Source organism: Delphinapterus leucas, chromosome 13, assembly GCF_059928025.1.
Source record: "Delphinapterus leucas isolate spDelLeu-1000000601 "Yukka" chromosome 13, BTC_Dleu_Yukka2, whole genome shotgun sequence".
Taxonomy (NCBI): domain Eukaryota; kingdom Metazoa; phylum Chordata; class Mammalia; order Artiodactyla; family Monodontidae; genus Delphinapterus; species Delphinapterus leucas.
Window position 1 is genome coordinate 55581562 of NC_143141.1, and position 19377 is coordinate 55600938.

Sequence of the window (19377 nt, forward strand, 5' to 3'; positions counted from 1 at the left end):
CCTTTAAGACAGATAATGAAACTGAAGTAATTTATTAAAAACCCCACAGCTCGTACATTGTAAAACTTTGATAGGTCTTTTTCCCCCTAAACAACTAAGCTACCTCACCTACTTAGGTGACAGTAATCAGGCTCTTTCAGGTGAAACCAATAAAACAATAAACTCTTCCTTACCCCAAGGATACATATTGTGTAAATATAATGAAATTATATTTAAGGTTATGTTTAAATTTTTCTAGTCAGTCCTTGAGTTTTTCACAAGCTTCTTCATAGATTAAAATAAGCTTAGGGCTTCCCTGGTGGCACAGTGGTTGAGAGTCTGCCTGCCGATGCAAGGGACACGGGTTCGTGTCCCGGTTCGGGAAGATCCCACATGCCGCGGAGTGGCTGGGCCCGTGAGCCATGGCCGCTGAGCCTGCGCATCCGGAGCCTGTGCTCCGCAACGGGAGAGGCCACAACAGTGAGAGGCCCGCGTACCGCATAAAAAAAAAAAAAAAAAAAAAAAAAAAATAAGCTTAAATATCAGTGATCTAGTTTAGGCTTTGAGATATAGATGACAGAAGCAGCCTTCTAAAAAGTCACTATTTAATGGTAAATTCACATTTGTAATCCACATACCTGATTCTCCATTTCTGGCAACACAGCACTATTCACCTGTTCTCCCTTTTTGCCTTTCAACAACCGGTTGAGGTCCTGATAAATATCTTTTGTGGAAAAGTCAGCTCTTTTTCTTTCTGTGATCAGAATTCCTCCTCTCTGAATAACCTATTTTACAAGAAATATTTTAAATTACTAGGAGAAAAGGAACAAGAAAAGCAATAAGGAATGCTGTATCACTGACAAATACAAAGTGACAACAGCTTAAATTATTAACCCACATTAAATTTTTACACAACATGCAAGAAGACACTGGTAATATATGTATTAACATGTATTTTTAAAATGTGTAAATAAAATTTTCATGGAAATTTAAAATTAGGCTCACATAAAGCTTTCAAAAAATAGTCTCAATAGTAAAAACTCTTAACAGAATAATACTTGTGGAAAGTTGCCTAAATACTATTTATGCTAAAAATGCCCATCACAGATATGCTAACTCTCAAGTAGTTCTTATTGTATTTGAGGCTCATGAGAAGAAAAGAATCCTTGGGGGAAATACAACATCCCTTAAACATCTAAATAATAAACCATATATCTATACAAATAGCAAAATCGAACTTTGTTAAAATAAAAGAATCAGTAAAATAATAAGAGGCTAGGGCTTCCCTAGTGGCACAATGGTTAAGAATCTACCTGCCAATGCAGGGGACATGGGTTCGAGCCCTGGTCCGGGAGGATCCCACATGCCACGAAGCAATAAGCGCGTGAGCCACAACTGCTGCGCTTGCGCTCTGGAGCCTGCGAGCCACAACTACTGAGGCTGCATACCACAACTACCAAAGCCTGTGTGCCTAGAGCCCGTGCTTCACAGCAAGAGAAGCCACCGCGATGAGAAGCCAGCGCACCGCAACGAAGACCCAACGCAGTCAAAAATTAATTAAAATAATAATAATAATAGGCTAAAGTTCCACTTGAACTATTAAAAATTAATCCTGAAGAACTGCAACTTATTTGATATATCCAGGCTAAATACAGTCATAGTTTTTTTTTCTTTAATGGCCCTAAATCACCTCTTCCCCACCCTGCACCCCCCAACTGTGAAAGCACTCCTTTAATCAATTGTGATCTCTTTAAAATGGCACTGAGTTACTCTTTCGGGAGGCAGGGGGAGGGGGGATGATCTGAGGTAGAACAAGTCTTAAACAAGAAACAGCTCCTTCTGAAGTCCTATTAAAGATACAAAGTTTCTATCAAAGATAAACATCAAGACATTCCTCAAAACCCTGTTGTGATTAGATTTAAAAGGTTTTGCCTTTTAAATTTTTTTTCCTTCAGTAAAACAGTATTATGTTAATTTAGAGCCATTCCTAGCCTTGGATTCTCCTCTATCTCTACACTCCATTTCCTTACCTGCCTCAGTTTTCCCATGTCTCCAGCAGTCTCTCCTCCTGGTAAAACACATTCCTTTGGTCCAATCTGAATCAGGAGAGCCTCCAGATTGGAGAATTGATCATTATCAGGAAACTCACACAGTCCTAGCTTCCTCTGTATGGAGTCAACATACCCAACTCCAATCTGTCTTTGGCCATCAACTGTAGACATTTTAACACCCACAACACCAATGGAAGCTGACATATCGTTGTTACCAAAGAGAATGTCTTCAAACTGAGCAAGATTACCTGGAGAAGCCTAAGCAAAAATAAAGAAAAATTTTAAGAAACTGTTGGATGTACTTTAAAACTTTACTAACCAACAGAAATTACCCAACCTAGATGAATTTTATTAATGAAACGTTTTCTTACCAAAAAACATTACTTATAACCATATAGTCCAATTAATATTACCACATTTTCTATAAAGTATCCTCTCTACTTTTCCAATTAATTTCAGAACACTTGGGCACATCTAAAAATAACAGTATCAAAAGCGATTTTCAGTTTGAAATTTGGCATCTAAGTTTACACTCACTCACACAATCATTGAGGTACCCAAAGTGATAACCCTCTCAATGATATGCCTAAATTTCTACACTCTGCCAAACTACCTACTGGTTGCACATATCAGAATTTTCACTGAGTAGTTATACCACATAGAAAAACAGTATTATTAGCTTAAATATTAACCTTGGATAGACATCTCTCTATATCATTGTATTTATTTGTAAAATGCAAAGATTCTTCTAGATCAATGATTTCCAAATAAAGGGTCTTTGACCAATTTTTTTTTTGGGGGGGTTGTGCCGGGTCTTAGTTGCAGCACACGGGATCTTTGTTGCCACATGCAGGATCTTTGTTGAGGCATACAGGATCTTTAGTTGAGGCATGCGGGATCTTTTAGTTGCAGCATGCGGGATCTTTAGTTGTGGCAGGTGGGATCTAGTTACCTGATCAGGGATCGAACCCAGGCCCCCTGCATTGAGAGTGTGGCGTCTTAACCACTGGACCACCAGAGAAGTTCCTGACCTATTTTCAAAATTTCAAAAAGATTAGAAATCTCTTTAAGACTGTACAAGGTAAGTAAAGGGTCAAGTTTCTTTGCTTTTGGCTCCACCTGTGTCAAGCTGGTGGGTAACAGTACTTCAACATGATCAGAAGCTAACAGGTTGCTGTTAACGTGAGGCATTTCTGGGGCAACTGATGGACCACAGTATGAAACATGAGATAGTCAGAAATAGTCCAAATGAGCACAGTGACAAGTCAAATTTAAGCAACCAGTAGCCATCAATAGTTCTCAAATGTCTTTAGCATCATAATCATGATAATCATTTATGTTTTCTCAATATGGTTCTGAATATCCTGTAACTATGTATGGATTATTGATTAAAATCTGGATCAAAAATGAAATGGAGGAAGTTCCCTGGTGGTCTAGCAGTCAAGACTTTGCACTTCCACTGCAGGGGGCTTGGGTTCAATCCCTGCGACCAAAAAAAAAAAAAAAAATGGAAAGCTAGTATTACCTGATACTCAAATTTAAAAAGCACTGATTCAATCACAAATATGAACATCATATTTTCACATACATGCTTTGGATTTACACGCACAGGTTATGCACACCTTAAAAAAACTCTCAAAAGTGAACTAGTAGCTAGCTTATCAAGTAAGATCCCACAAGCCGCACAGCAAGGCCAAAAATTAAACAAACAAACAAACAAAAAGTCAATTATAGAGGTCAACTATCCTAAATATCACTAATACTTTACAATATAATCAATAAGCTAAAAATTAAAAGATAAATCAGTTTTAGCAGTTTTAGATCTGAACTTCTTAAAATAAATATCAGGATGAAGATACTATCTTTTAACCTGATAAAGATACATATTTGAAGATTTTTTTCCCCCTGACCTAAAAGGTAGGGGTTAAAAACAATGCATCTCAAAGAATTCTGATGACACAAAGGAGTGAGGTGTGATGGGCTGATAATCCAGTTAACCAGCTGAACTCATGATCCCACATTTTGGTGTTGTTACTAACTGAGCTCTGTGAAGAATGAGATAGAAAAACATCACTTTGCGGTACCCTCAATTTTCTATTAAAATCTTTCAAAATGTAGGATAAAACTGTAAGTCCCACTTTTCTCAGTAAAGTAGCAATGAAAATTCCAAGGAAATTCCATAATAAAGAATAAATGCTCTCAGATATAATCTTCAGTAAACGTCGACATTTACAAAGGCGGGGGGTGGTGACAGCAGGCAATATGGAAGGAATATTGAAGAATATTCTATTTGGGGCAACACCAACATCAAATGTTGAAATGTTGTATTAAACCTCACAAAAAAACTTTCACAGGCCTTTCAGGTCAGAAAACATCTTAAAAACCTTCTAATTTTACTGTTTATAAAGAAACAGATATAGGAGAAGGCTGGGAAATTTGCCAAGGTCATGCAGAGGGACAGAGGAGAAATGAGATCAGCCAAATACAAGCCCAGAACACTGTCCCGCCTTACCACACATTTATTCCCTTTCAAGGATAAATCTCACCTCCCCAACATTTTAACCATTATCCAATATTTATGTGAAGCTATTGTGTGTGAACAAACAGAAACATGATTTTACAGACTAAAAATAAAGATAGTCCTTAAATAAAACAAAATAGTACCCCCATCTCCATGAAGGCATTAGAAGCACGTCAATAAGCCCTTCTAGGCACACCTAGGAATATGATCAGCATTAAACAAAGTTCCACACTTCTAAAAACATTAGTCTAATGAAAGAGAAAGGAACATACAAATATCCAAGCACATTACAAACATGTATAAATAGATATTTGGGATATGTAAATTTGTGTGATATTACTTCAGAAACAGTAAAATCAAATCTTCTTTAATGTTGGTATTGAACTTTATGTAAAGGCTATTTATTATTTAGGTTTTAGGGACAGTGACAAAGCTCAGAGTATTCATACTCATAATAAGGATTTACTGAATTTCTGAATTGCTATTAAACTGTGATGTTAAAAACCACACGCTAAAGAATATTAAAGTTTCTCACAGCATTTTACTATCACAACCTGGCTAAAATATTAAACCAACACAGAATTCTCTCATGTTTTTATTTTGTCTACTCTTAAACACAACTAAATTTAAATGGAAGATAATTACCTTAAATGCCAAATACCAATCATTCTCCTTGGAGGCCTTATTTCCAGCTCTGTTCTTATAAACTTCAACTCTGTACTGACGAACTAGAAGAAGATCTTTTACAAAAGACTCAAAATTCATTTTACTAAGTACAACACTCTCCACAGTCTTTGCTCCTAAAGAAAAATATTAAAAATACATGTTACGGATTTGAGGATTTGAAGTCATAAGTGTTGAAGACCTAACACAATGCCTCCCCCCAAGCTATGTTGTTTTCCCAGTAATTCATTCACTCAATAAACTATTTATCAAGCACCTATTACATGTCCTAGAGACTTTAGCAGATGAAGGGTATAAAATGGTGGATAGACATAACCCCCTGCACCTCTGGAGCCTACACATCAAAATAAAAAATTGAGAAGACACAAAGACAAAAGAATGAGTCAATATACATACACCTAATCCTACTTGTCCTTTTTTATCATTTGTTTTTCACAAGTTTGAATAAAACTCTTATGTAATAACTACAGTAGTATTTGTATAGGATTTTTTCCAAAAGGTCCATAAAAATAAATTAGTTATTATTCATTATAAAGTGTTCTAGGTAACATAGTTCAAAACTTGAAGGTTCAGGGACTTCCCTGGCGGCCCAGTGGTTGGGACTTGGCCTTCCAATTCAGGGGGTGTGGGTTTGATCCCTGGTCAGGAAGGTGGGATCCCACATGGCTTGCGGCCAAAAAGCCAAAATACGGAACAGAAACAATATTGTAACAAATTCAATAAAGACTTTAGGGCTTCCCTGGTGGCGCAGTGGTTGAGAGTCCGCCTGCCGATGCAGGGGACACGGGCTCGTGCCCCGGTCTGAGAAGATCCCACATGCCACGGAGCGGCTGGGCCCGTGAGCCATGGCCGCTGAGCCTGCGCGTCCAGAGCCTGTGCTCCGCAACGGGAGAGGCCACAACAGTGAGAGGCCCAAGTACCGCAAAAAAAAAAAAAAAAAAATCGTCCACATCAAAAAAAAAAGAAAAAAAACGAAGGCTCAAAAAGGTACATCAAAAAGGAGACTTGCATTTCACCACTGTCCCGTACACATCCAGTTCACCACCCAAGTGTTATCACTTTATAGAATATATTTCCAAACATAGTCTAGGCACACACAAGCAAATATAAGGCATTGCTTTTTTCCTCTTTTACATAAATAATTGCACACTATACACACTGTACTGTATCTTTTTTTTAACTTTGATATAGTATTTTGGAGATTGTTCCATCAGTATATAATCAGCTTCTTTCTGTTTACAGCTGCAAACGTTCCAATGAACCTAAGGAATTTCTATAATTTAGCCTCTTCCCTATGGGTTGTTTCCAATCTTTGTAATTAAAACAGTGTTGCATGAATAACCTTGTATGCGCTTCACTCTCCAAATATCTGAGTGTATCTGTGAGACAAAGTCCTAAAACTAGATTTTATCAAAGGATGATATGTGTGATTTTTATAAATATTGCAGACTATCCCCCTTGGTTGGCTGTACCAATTAACACTACCACCCATAAAGTATGAGTGCATCTATTTCCCCTATCCAGTCAACTGAGTTTTCGAACTTCCTGGCCTTCATCTTGCATCACTGGTTCTCAACGGGGAAGATCTTGCTCCCTTAGCGGACAATTGTCAATGCCTGGGGGGCATTTAGGTTGTTACAACTGGGGAAAGGGAATAATAACAGAATCTAGTAGGAAGAGGCAGGGATGTTGTTAAATGTGCACAGGATAGCCCCTCACAGTAACAAATTAATTCTTCGGTCCAAAATATCAATAGTGCCAAGGCTAAAAAATTGTCTTAGATGGAATATAGTGTCTCACCTTAGTTCTGATTTGTAAATAACAATTTCTTTACAAAATAAATAAAATCACCCACATCATCAAATGGAATTAAACTTCAATTTTCATATAATATAGGTAATAAAAATTATTCACTTAAAGGTAATTCAGATTATACTTGTAGATTATTCTGACAATTCTGGATCTTATGAAAGATTTAACCTAAATTTAACAATAGATCATATCAAGTACAAATATCAAATACAAATAAGCATAAAGATTAATTAAATGACATAATACAATTGTTTTGTACAGCAAAACACAGCTGATACTTTCAATATCAGTTCACTAGTTATAAGTAGTGGACAAGAATCCCTGCTGCCTGTGTGCCACAACTACTGAGCCTGCACTCTAGAGCCCACGTGCTGCAACTACTGAGCCCATGTGCTGCAACTACTGAAGCCTGCACGCCTAGAGCCCGTGCTCCACAACAAGATAAGCCACCACAATGAGAAGCCCACACACCGCAACAAAGAGTAGGCCCCACTTGCCGCAACCAGAGAAAGTCCACGCACAGCAACAAAGACCCAACGCAGCCAAAAATAAAAATAAATAAAATTTTAAAATAAATAAATTTATATTTAAAAAAAAGGTTATCCTCCGAAGATACTATTTCTCTCAAAGGACTGTTTGTGACACACTGGATGTTCCTGGTGAAGAGCTTGACTGTATGCTTTAAGTCTGAAAGCTGGGAAGTAAGACTGAAGGGGAACTGGAATAGAAAGCTACCCAGCCTCCACGTGGTGCAGAAAAAAAAACCTCAGGTTGATACAAGATTCTCCTCTTCAAGAATAATTTGGAGCCCCCATCTTCATTCAGCTGATAATGTGTCTGCTTACATGTGGGCACTGTGCCAGGTGCTGGGATTCTAAGGCAGAGACTGGTTAAGACAGAGTTCCTGCCCTCTGGGAGCTTTCAGTATATTGGCATAGAGTAAAATAAATGCTGTGTCTAAGGTAAGGAGAAGGTCCTAGGGCAAGGAACACATGAGAGGGGCAGCTAACCAGGCAGCCTTAAGATGGGAGTTAAGAAAGGCTTCCAAGAGGAGATGCTTCTAAACTGAGTTCTGACAGCAAAAGAGGCAAAAGATAAGGAACTTCCTTTTTTAGGGACTCAGATTCCTATCTATAAATTGAAGCTAGGTACTAACCCACCTCACAGGGCTTTATTATAATTTTTTTTTTTTTTTTTTGCGGTACGAGGGCCTCTCACTGTTGAGGCCTCTCCCGTTGCGGAGCACAGGCTCCGGACGTGCAGGTTCAGCGGCCATGGCTCACGGGCCCAGCCGCTCCACGGCATGTGGGATCTTCCCGGACCGGGGCACGAACCCGTGTCCCCTGCATCGGCAGGCGGACTTTCAACCACTGCGCCACCAGGGAAGCCCCTATAATAATGTTTTGATAGTTGTTGAAAAGTAAGAGAAAAATATCTAAAAGGATATGAATAAGTCTAAATGCCAAAAGAATGAACCAAAGAGAGAAGAGATGATCAACAGAAAAGCCATCTGTGAGACGAGGAGAGGGGATCCAGACCACAGCAAAAGGCTCATCTCTTCACCGGCACAACAGGGAAACAGCCCAAAAAAAAAAAAAAAAAGAAAAAGCCCAAATGTCCATCAACTAACGAATGGATTAAACAAAATATTGTATATCCATACAATGGAATATTTGGCAATAAAAAGAAATGAAGTACTGATAACACAGATGAACCTTGAAAATGTTAAGTGAAAGAAATCAGTCACAAAAGACCAATGTTATAAGCAAATCTAGAGAGAGAAAGCAGATTAGCAGTTGCCTGGGTTTGGGAGGACTCAGGGGAAACGGAAAGTTCCTGCTAATGGGTACAGGGTTTCTCAAGACTCAAGTGAACTTTAACCTCTCTTGTAATGCCTCTTCTGATGGCTCCAGTCTTTGGCAATCCTGCCTCTGCCTCTTTGGCAACTTGTTATGGAGCATCCTCCATAGGTCTTCACCTGGAATTGGAATTACTTATGCCTTGCTCTCCACTAGGGGGAGCTCTGTGAAGGTGGGGATACTGCCTTTTGATCTATGTACTCCCAGTGTCCATAACCCTGCCCGACAAGGCAGCACTCAATAAATGTCTATCTAATGAATGAAACAGCTTTTGTCAGTAACCTTCCATCTGCATATGGCAGAGGCAGGACTAAAACCCACAACTCCTTACTCCTCCTGTTATGCTCATTCCTAGGAGCCAGGGATAAAAGAGATTAACATAAAACTCGATGTTCAGAACATCTAACTACAAGAGGGTGAGAAGTTTGTAGCTTTCCAGGAAGAGATGATGCTAGAGAGATGGGGATGGGTTACCGAGGGCACTGAATGCCTAGCTGAGGCAGACATATATGACTAGCTCAAGGCCACACAGCTGGTAAGTGGAGGGGCTGCGACTTGAAGCCAGGCAATCTGGCTCCAGTTCGAGGTCTTGACCACTTGGCAATACTGCCTATTAACAGTAGACACTATAGGTCCCTGCGCTGAACAGCGATATAAATGACGTTCGCTAAACAGGCAAAATCACGCTGGCGACATAAATCGGTCTCTCTAACCCCCTTCTACTCTAAATCTCAATCCTGGACTGGCGTTTGTGATAAAGAGGTTTGGCGGCGTTTGTGATGATATCCACAGCGCCAAAGCTGGAGCGAGAAGCAGACACCCACGCGGACTGCAGCAAAATTAAATATAACAATGTGTTAAAACGCCTCGCACGAAGCCTGGCACGTAGCGATCGCTATTAGGTCTGATCCGGGGCAGCTCCGGAGGGACAGACTCAGGATGGAGGCAGGGCAGGGGGCGGGTGGCGCCCCATTCGGCCAGGCAGGGGCCGGAGCACGCGCAGTGGCCCCACGAGGCACCAGCGTCCCCGCCCCCGTGTCTCCCTGCCCGACACCCTCCCACTTCCTGAGAGAAGCCAACACCGCGGGGTCCTCCCCTGAGCCCGCGCCGTCCCCGCCCTCACCTGCCGGTCCCATGTACTTGACCACCCCCTGGGTCTTGAACACCTCCCGGGCGGCCAGCAGCGCGTCCTCCCGGTGCGCCGTGTAGAAGTCGCCCCGGTCGAAGAGGCGCACCGTGGTGGTCGGCTTCTCCGGCATGCCCTGAAAGAAGCGCACGAAGCCGACCTCGGCCGCGCTCTCCAGCTGCAGCGTCTCTTTCGGCTGCACCGCCATTTCGAAACCTCTCCGCCGCCTGCCTGATGGAACTGAGCGACCCCGCACCCACTAAGCTGTTTCCCGCCTCCCCTCCCTCGCCCCCCGTGAGGCGTCCGGCCTCTGAGGAGACACCCAATCAGCATCCAGCGCTGCGTTTCGGTGGGTGGGAGTGCGCCGTGACAGCCAATCATAATCGGACGCGGCCGAGCTTCCCGCGCACGCTGGTGACTCTGTCTATTGCGCATGCTTGAGCCTAGGTCGCAGGCCGCCGCGGCAGACACCCGTCCTTGAAAGGATACAGTTATCCGGGTTTTCTCGGCTGCACTGGTGTGGGTTCCAGGTGTATGGTTAGCTAGTTTAGGAGACCAGGTGGAAAGTTCCGGCAGGTTTTGAGTTTGTTATGTACCCGGAAGCAAGAGAGTGAAATCAGAAAGAAACTTGAAAACAAGGAAAAACTAGCCTTCCTCCTATTTTTTTAACCTGTGCCCCCTCTCTCTCCAACTGCCTCAGTTTTCGCTTTTAAGCAAATTGCCTGCATCAAGCTTACACGTTTCTTCTCCACAGCCTCCGTCCTGGCCAAATTCTCGTATTGTCCACTCCTTGATTGATTCATACATTCAAAAACAGAAGGCCTGCTATGCGCCAGACTTCTAGGATCTGAGGATCACTAGTAAAGAAGAGAAAAACCACTGCCTTTGTTGAACTTACATTCTAATGAATGGATTCAGATATATCCTAAGTAAACTTATAGTAAGTAAACTGCTAGAAGATAAGTGTTTAGGTAAAAAAGATGGGGGGGGTGATTTTTTTTTTTTAATGTTGAGCAAAGACTTGAAGGAGGTCAGGATACGTCCTGCACAGTTACGTGCCTTACAAAAGGTATTGCACTCTCCTGTTTGCTCACCCTTCCCCCATAAAAGCAGCCCCAAACCCTGATTCAGCAGCAGAATTACCCCGGGGGCTTTTCAAAGGTGTTCCTGGGCCCCACCCACACATAATGGGTTGGAATTTCTGAAGGTGGGATCTTGGGATCTGTAAGAAAGCTCCCTGGACATTCCGGACAATCAGCTCAGTTTAGAAACCACTTAATTCAAATAGTTTCGGAAGCAGAAAGTTTGAACCATCTGACTGCTGACTACATCTCCCACTTCCTGTAGTGCTCCCTCCTCTCACCCCAGCTCTGTGATCTGGAGCAATAAACTTCCCCTTACCTTTCAATACCTGTGGCTCTAACACAAACTTGTCCCTGTGCTCTGGAATGGGCTTGCCCTGCCCTTTGTGTAGCAAACTACTGGTCACCCTTCAGTCCTCAGGCCTGAAGTATGCCCAGTTCCCCCAGGTGTAATTAGTTGAATTATCTCCTGGAGTATGATTTTGTTGATATCTCTATTATATTTGCTGCATTGTTTTAGAAATATATGTTCAGGGACTTCCCTGGTGGCGCAGTGGTTAAGAATCTGCCTGCCAATGCAGGGGACACGGGTTCGAGTCCTGGTCTGGGAAAATCCTACATGCCGCGGAGCAACTAGGCCCGCGCACCACAGCTACTGAGCCTGCGCGTCTGGAGCCTGTGCTCCGCAACAAGAGGAGGCCGCGACAGTGAGAGGCCTGCGCACCGCGATGAAGAGTGGCCCCCGCTCACCACAACTAGAGAAAGCCCTCGCACAGAAACGCAGCCAAAAATAAATAAATAAATTCATTTAATATATATATATATATATATATCTTTTCTTTAAAGCCATGTGCACATATTAAATGTTTATGATAATTTCGAAAGTTATGTCACATAGTTGTCTTATAGAAATTTTTTATATTTTCTAGTCCTACAGAGGAAACTATGAATTTCTAAAAATAACAGAAAAGAGGGATTTTGCAAAAATATAACGGGAAGACATGGTACAATATTATTGATAGGGTGCAATAAAATCATTACCACCAAATGGGTTTTAATTTTCTCATATTTTCCAAATTCATAATGACTGTTACCTATTTATAATCAGAGTAAGTAAGTATTTGGCAAAAAGGCACATGTACCTAACAAAGAGACTCTTCAAAGAAGTAATAATTAAGATTTTTAAACAACCACAAATAGAAGTGTTTAGTAAATTTTAAAGTGTTTAACTTAATCGTTTTTTCTGTAACATCTTTATTGGAGTATAATTGCTTTACAACGGTGTGCTAGTTTCTGTTTTATAACAAAGTGAATCAGCTATACATATACATATATTCCCATATCTCCTCCCTCTTGCATCTTAACTTAATCTTAAAAATAAATTATTGCTAGCTCAGGGACTTCCTTGGTGGTGCAGTGGTTAAGAATCCACCTGCCAATGCAGGGGACACGGGTTCAAGCCCTGGTCTGGGAAGATCCCACAAGCCGCGGAGCAACTAAGTCCGTGTGCCACAACTACTGAGTCCGAGTGCCACAACTACTGAGCCTGCACTCTAGAGCCTGCGAGCCACAACTACTGACCCCACGTGCCACAACTACTGAAGCCCACGCACCTAGATTCTATGCTTGGCAACAAGAGAAGCCACCGCAATGAGAAGCCCATGCACCACAACAAAGAGCAGCCCCTGCTCGCCGCAACTATAGTAAGCCCGGGCGCAGCAACGAAGACCCAATGCAGCCAAAAATAAAATAAATTTATAAAAATAAATAAATTATTGTTAGCTCAGTTTTCTATGATAATATGCCCATGAGAAATTCATATTCAACACTAATTTTGCCACCACTCTCTAGTTTCTAAAATTTTTGTAATTTGGTTGTATTATTCCATTATTAAAAAATGACAATAAGTAAAGTGCTGTCAACAATGTCAGAAGCTGCAGTTGCAGAGAAAGGACGGCTAAAAATGGCCCCTGTAGCTGAGTATTAAGACATCTTTTTCTTTTTTAAACAGCTTTATGGAGATATAATTTACATACTGCATAATTCATCCATTTAAAGTATATAACTCAATGATTTTTGGTATATTAACAGGGTTGTATAACCATCACAACAATCTAATTTTAGAACATTTTATCACTCCAAAAAGAAACTCCATACAAATTAGCAGTCACTCCCTATTTCCTACTCCCCCTATTTCCTGGCAACCACAGATCAACTTTCTGTCTCTATAAATTTGCCTTTTCTGGGCATTTCATATAAATGGAATCATACAATATAGGGTGTTTAGTGACTGGATTCTTTCACTAAGCGTAATGTTTTTAAATTTCATTCATGTCATAATATGTGTCAATACTTCACTCCTTTTTATTACCAAATAATGTATTATTGAATGGCTATATCACATTTTATCTATTCATTCATCAGTTGGTGGACATTTGGATTGTTTCCACTTTTGGCCATCAGGAACAATGCTGCTATGAACGTTCATTTACAAGTTCTTATATGGACAAATGTTTTTATTTCTCTTCGATATATACCTAGAAGTGGGACTACTGTATCATACTTTTAATATATGTTTAGCTGTAGTCCTCATGTTAAACTATAACCCATATGTTTAACATGCTATGTTTAACATTTTGAGGAATTGTAAAACTTTTCCAAAATGCCTGCAACATTTTACATTCTCTTTAGCAATGTATAAGTGTTCCAGCTTTTCCACATCCTCACCCACACTTGTTGCTGTCTGTCTTTTTTTTTTTTTTTTTTTTTGCGGTACGAGGGCCTCTCACTGTTGTGGCCTCTCCCGTTGCGGAGCACAGACTCCGGACGCGCAGGCTCAGCGGCCATGGCTCACGGGCCCAGCCGCTCCGCGGCATGTGGGATCTTCCCGGACCGGAGCACGAACCCGTGTCCCCTGCATCGGCAGGCGGACTCTCAACCACTGCGCCACCAGGGAAGCCCCTGTCTGTCTTTTTGATTCTAGCCATCTTAGTGGGTATGAATGGTATCTTATTGTGGTTTTGATTTTCATTTCCCTGATGACTAATGATATTGAGTATCTTTTCATGTGCTCTGTATGTTCTTCCGAGAAAATATTTGCAAATTATATATCTGACAAAAGACTCGTATTAAGAATATATAAAGACATCTTACATCTCAATAATAGAAAGATAAATAACCCAATTTAAAAGTGGGCAAATGATCTGAAGAAGTCATTGGTTTTTGAGAAAGCTCTTTGGTTGGTTGATGTGGGCAACAGAAGCTCTATGGATTGAAATTTTCATTCTGAAAACAAAATGTGTTAGTTCTATTTAAGAGGTTTGTTAAGAAAGGAAAAGAGATAGAAATGGCAGCTTGTTAGGGAAGCAAGGTCAGTGGGAATTTTTAGAGGGGTTGGGGGGCCATGTTTTAGGATGATGGGAAATAACTGAAATTATGTTGTATCTACAGAAACCATTGTGTTTATTGAGGAGGGAGGGAAAACTTTTTCTCTACTCTCTTAAGTTCAGTTACTGGTAGTATGTGAATTAAACTAATAAAAGACAGATTAATGGGGGGAAAGGCACAATTTTTATTAATATATACATGCACAGGAGTTCACAGAAAAGTAAATATCAAAGAATGGGTTAGACTCAGGGTCTCATATATCCTCTTAACAAAGGAAAGAGGCTTTGGGCTTCCAGAGATGACAATTGTGGGGAAGTAACCAGGAAATATATGGGAGAACTAATGGAAGATAAGGGCTGTTGTAGTAAGGTCTAGTTATGCAAACTCATCTCAGTGTCAACTCTCTCTCTTTGGTGATGGGTCAGGGGAAACACCTTCACAAAGGGAATTTATGCCCTGATTTTAGGCAGATAAGGGGAGGGCAGAGAACTCTTTCTGTGTCTGTTGATTCTCAATTGCCTTTAGCTCAAAAAAATCCTTATGCCAAAGTGGCATATTTGGGGGTAGCATATCCTGATCCCCTTCATGTTGAAAGAAGTAGAAAGAGCTGAGACTAAAGTGTTAAGAAAGGCTTCATGAAAGGGAATCTTAAGCTGGGCCTTGACTAAGTAGAGGATATTCCAGATGTAAGAAAGAACATAAGAATATAACCTTTCACACACCATTGTAAAGCAATTATACTCCAATAAAGATGTTAAAAAATATATAAACTTTAAAAATTGTGAATCACTATGTTGTACACCTGAAACTTATATAACATTGTACATCAACCATACCTCAATTTAAAAAAAAAGAAAAAAGGGCTTCCCTGGTGGCACAGTGGTTGAGAGTCCGCCTGCCGATGCAGGGGACACGGGTTCGTGCCCCGGTCCGGGAAGATCCCACATGCTGCGGAGCGGCTGGGCCCATGAGCCATGGCCGCTGGGCCTGCGCGTCCGGAGCCTGTGCTCCGCAATGGGAGAGGCCACAACAGTGAGAGGCCCGCGTACTGCAAAAAAAAAAAAAAAAAAAAGAAAGAACATAAGCAAAGGCATGGTCAAGCCCAAGCAAAGTATAAAAGGACTGGGGAACAGGAAAATTTGAGGAATGGGAAGGAAAATCTTGAATGCAGCAAAGTTGGATATATTGAAGTATAATGGGAAATAAGGTAGATTGTGACCATTTTCGTTGTTCTGGGAATAATACACAGGAAGGATTGAGAGCGAAGAAGAAGGAAGCCAGAAATTACATCTAGGCAAGTGGTAAAGTTTTGGAGCAGGGTATTGGCACTGGAGACAAAGGAGGAACCAAGAGAGGCCAGGCAGAGTGACCATAGCTGGAGGGCTGGGATCCCACTCACAGAACACTCCTGCGGCTGCCATTGGTCTCACCCCATCGCTGCCCTTGAGAGTTTTCTCAACTGTTCTTTGTTTTCATCACAAGATTCCAAGTCCTAGGTGGAGGTGCCTGTACCCTGATGCTCAGAGCAGAGGGAGGATAACCACCCTTAAATTTCTGCAGAGGGAGTTGGAGAACTGGCTGCCAATACCACACACAGGAGGACTCTCCCCAAATGGAAGAGGAGACGGGAAGCTGGGCAGCCAAAAGGGGAAACAGCACCCAGTGCAGGGCCAGACTGGCAGGGGGAAGGGGCAGAAAAGTGCTATGATCAACTTAGGCAAATAATTCTGGGAGCAACGTGGGATTTGGTTTAGAAAAGGAATAGATTGGTGGTGAAGAGATCAGTGAAAATGTGTAAGAGAGGCAAATTAGAGGCAGATTTATTACTGAGGGAGAATCTCAGGGCCTGATGACTAAAAGAATGGAGAAGTTAAGAGAGAAAAAAGAACTTGGGACTTGGTACCTGGTGACAATGCCATTAACTGACTCTGAGAATATAAGAGTTCACTAGGTTTTTGGAGGAAGATGATGAAGTCATTAAAGGCTAGTTAAGTGAAACGTAGTTTAGTGTAGAACTCAGGGTGAATTACATGAATGGAGATTGGGGCTTCCCTGGTGGCGCAGTGGTTGAGAATCTGCCTGCCAATGCAGGGGACACGGGTTCGAGCCCTGGTCTGGGAAGATCCCACATGCCGCAGAGCAACTAGGCCTGTGAGCCACAACTACTGAGACTGCACGTCTGGAGCTTGTGCTCCGCAACAGGAGAGGCCGCGACAGTGAGAGGCCCGCGCACCGCGATGAAGAGTGGCCCCCGCTCTCTGCAACTAGAGAAAGCCCTCGCACGGAAACGAAGACCCAACACAGCCAAAAATAAATTAATTAATTTTTTTAAAAAAAGAATGGAGATGGTATTTCTGTTATCATCAGGACTTGGATGGTAACTAAAGCAAGGGAATGATGAAATCCTCCCGGAAGAAAAAGAGAGGAAAAAATAGAAGAAAGGATAAATCCTGGGAACATCAGTATTTCAGAGTCAGCAGAAGAGAAAACAAAACAGAGGAGGGTGATGCCAGTGAAGCCAAAGAAGGCAACATACTGGGGTAGGATATGGGGCACTCATTGTGGTGACAAGCTGTGGAGAGATCAAATGATTCACTACCGGGGAAACTGTCAATGAGCTGGTCAGTGTTGACTTTTGGCAGGAGTAGCTTCAGAAGAGGTAGAACAGAAACTAGAGGGCACTGGGTTGAAGAGTTACTGATTTATTACCTCTTAGCTCCAAATTCACCCTTTGTGCATGCTCTGAAGCTTTGTCGGTAGAGGGCGCTGGAGAGACACTGCAAGAAGAAAGGGTGTTGTTTCCCCTGTGGCACCTGCTGCTTCCCCAGTGCCCAGCTCCTGCAGCACCCAGGGCTTCTACAGCCCTGGACAGCAGATGGCAGCTTCCCGGAGCACCAACTGCTACACCCCAGCTATAAAAGGCAGCTTTATACAGTGCCGTAGGTGTCGGGCAGGACACCTCCCTATGAGGAGCTATCCCTCAGCACCCTAGAGCAGGCGTCAGCAAACTTTTTCTGTAAAGGACCAGAGTAATAGTTAGGCTTTGCATTCCACTGGCCCCGTCTGTTACAATTACTCAACTGCCCTTGTAGTGCAAATCAGCCACACACAACACATAAACAAATGAGTGTAGCTGTGCTCCAATAAAACTTTATGGACACAGATTTTTATTCCATGTAATTTTCACATATCATGAAATGTTCTTTAAATTTTTTCAACCATTTAAAATGCAAAAACCATCCGTAACTCCCAGACTGTTTAAAAACAGGTGGTAGACCAGGCTGCAGGTTATAGTTTGATGACTCCTGCCCTTGAGAGCAAATTTTTCCAGTAAGTTCCACAAAAGATTTTCAAAGAGTTCTGCCAGTGCGGCACCACAGCAACTTCTCTGCTCTTTATCAAACCATAATGCCCTCTCCCACAAGGTCTGGATTCCGGCCCAGGGTGTGGGGCTTGGCAGAAGTAGAGGGTCTCTTCTCTGGGTGCTGTCTCAGCCCTGGGGTGGTGGCTGTTCCTTGTATCCGCTATTCTGTCTTTAAAGTTCTCATTACTTTCTACTACTAAATTGTGTTGCTGTGTTAACAAATTACCACAAATTTAGCATCTTAAGACAATAAACATTTATCACCTCACTTTCTGTAGGTCTGCAGTCCAAGCAAAGCTTGCCTGGGTCTTTTCCTCAGGGTCTCGAGACTGCAGTGAAAATGTCACCAGGGTTGCTCTCATCAGGAGCTGAGGTCCTCTTCTAAGCTCACTGGTTGTTGACAGAATTCACTTCCGTGGTTGAGGGACTGATGCCCTCAGCCACTAGTGTCGGCCTGCCATTTCCTGATAGGTGACTCTCTCCAAAACACGGCAGTTTGCTTTAAGGTTAACAGGAGAGCACGTCTATTTCTGCTTTTTGTCTCTTACTTTTAGGCAGTCTTTTGTAATCTCCCTTTTAATTGAGTCAAGTGATGAGGGATCGTAACTGCATCTACAAAATCCCTTCACCTTTGCCATATAACAATCTCAGGGGTGATAGCCTATCATATTCACAGATCTTGCCCACACTCTAAGGGAAGAAATTACATAGAGCATATACATCATGGGTAAGAAATCTTAGGGGCCATCCTAGGATTTGCCTACTACGGAAGGGATAAAAATCATATCCCTTGTTTAAAACATAATGTTAAAAAAGTTAAACATATGTTAAAAAACATATCCCAATGTTTAAATCTAGTTTTTATATTTTCTTTAATGTTCTTTTCATAGTGTTTTTAAAAATTTCCTAAGAAAAGCAAAACATTTCAGGACACTTTAACTTCATATAAAATGTTTGTACCGTAATTATTCAGTTGAAAAAAACGGTGCTTCTAATTCAACCAACCATGGAATTCATGGTTCACAACATTCTCCATCAATTCTGCCTCAAGGTATTAAGTGTCTGTCAAAATGTCATTTTGACTAAAATAGAATCTGAGATGCATGCAGAATAAAATTGTTTGGTTTTTCTGTGTAGATGTTACACACTACAGGGACTTCCCTGGTGCTCCAGTGGGTAAGACTCCGTGCTCCCAATGCAGGGGGCCCAGGTTCAACCCCTGGTGGGGGAACTAGATCCTGCATGCCGCTAAGAAGTCCACATGCCACAGCTAAAGAGCCTGCGTGCCGCAACGAAGACCTGGCGCAGCCAAAATAGATAAATATTTTTTTTAAAAAATGTTATTAAAGAAGTTACACACTACAGGTTATAAATTTTATATTGAATATACATGATTATAAGGACTCACGCAAATTCTAATTTGTAGCTAGCATTCAGAGCATTTCTTAACCTATTATCTTATTTGTATACTATGAAATTTGATTCAATATGATTGAAATGAAGATAGGAAAG

The 19377-nt window shown here is 41.5% G+C and overlaps 1 protein-coding gene across 1 annotated transcript in view; it reads right to left on the minus strand.

Annotated features, from left to right (window-relative positions):
* Nucleotides 1-10277, minus strand: part of MSH2 (mutS homolog 2) — a 68670-nt gene extending 58393 nt beyond the window's left edge. The window contains exons 1-4 of the mRNA XM_022573905.3: nt 10030-10277; nt 5197-5351; nt 2010-2288; nt 618-764 (exon numbers count right to left, since the gene is read on the minus strand). Of these exons, the coding sequence (XP_022429613.1) occupies nt 618-764; nt 2010-2288; nt 5197-5351; nt 10030-10240 (792 nt within the window). The 5' untranslated portion in view covers nt 10241-10277. The remainder of the gene's footprint in view (nt 1-617; nt 765-2009; nt 2289-5196; nt 5352-10029) is intronic.
* Between the last annotated feature and the right edge of the window lie 9100 nt (nt 10278-19377).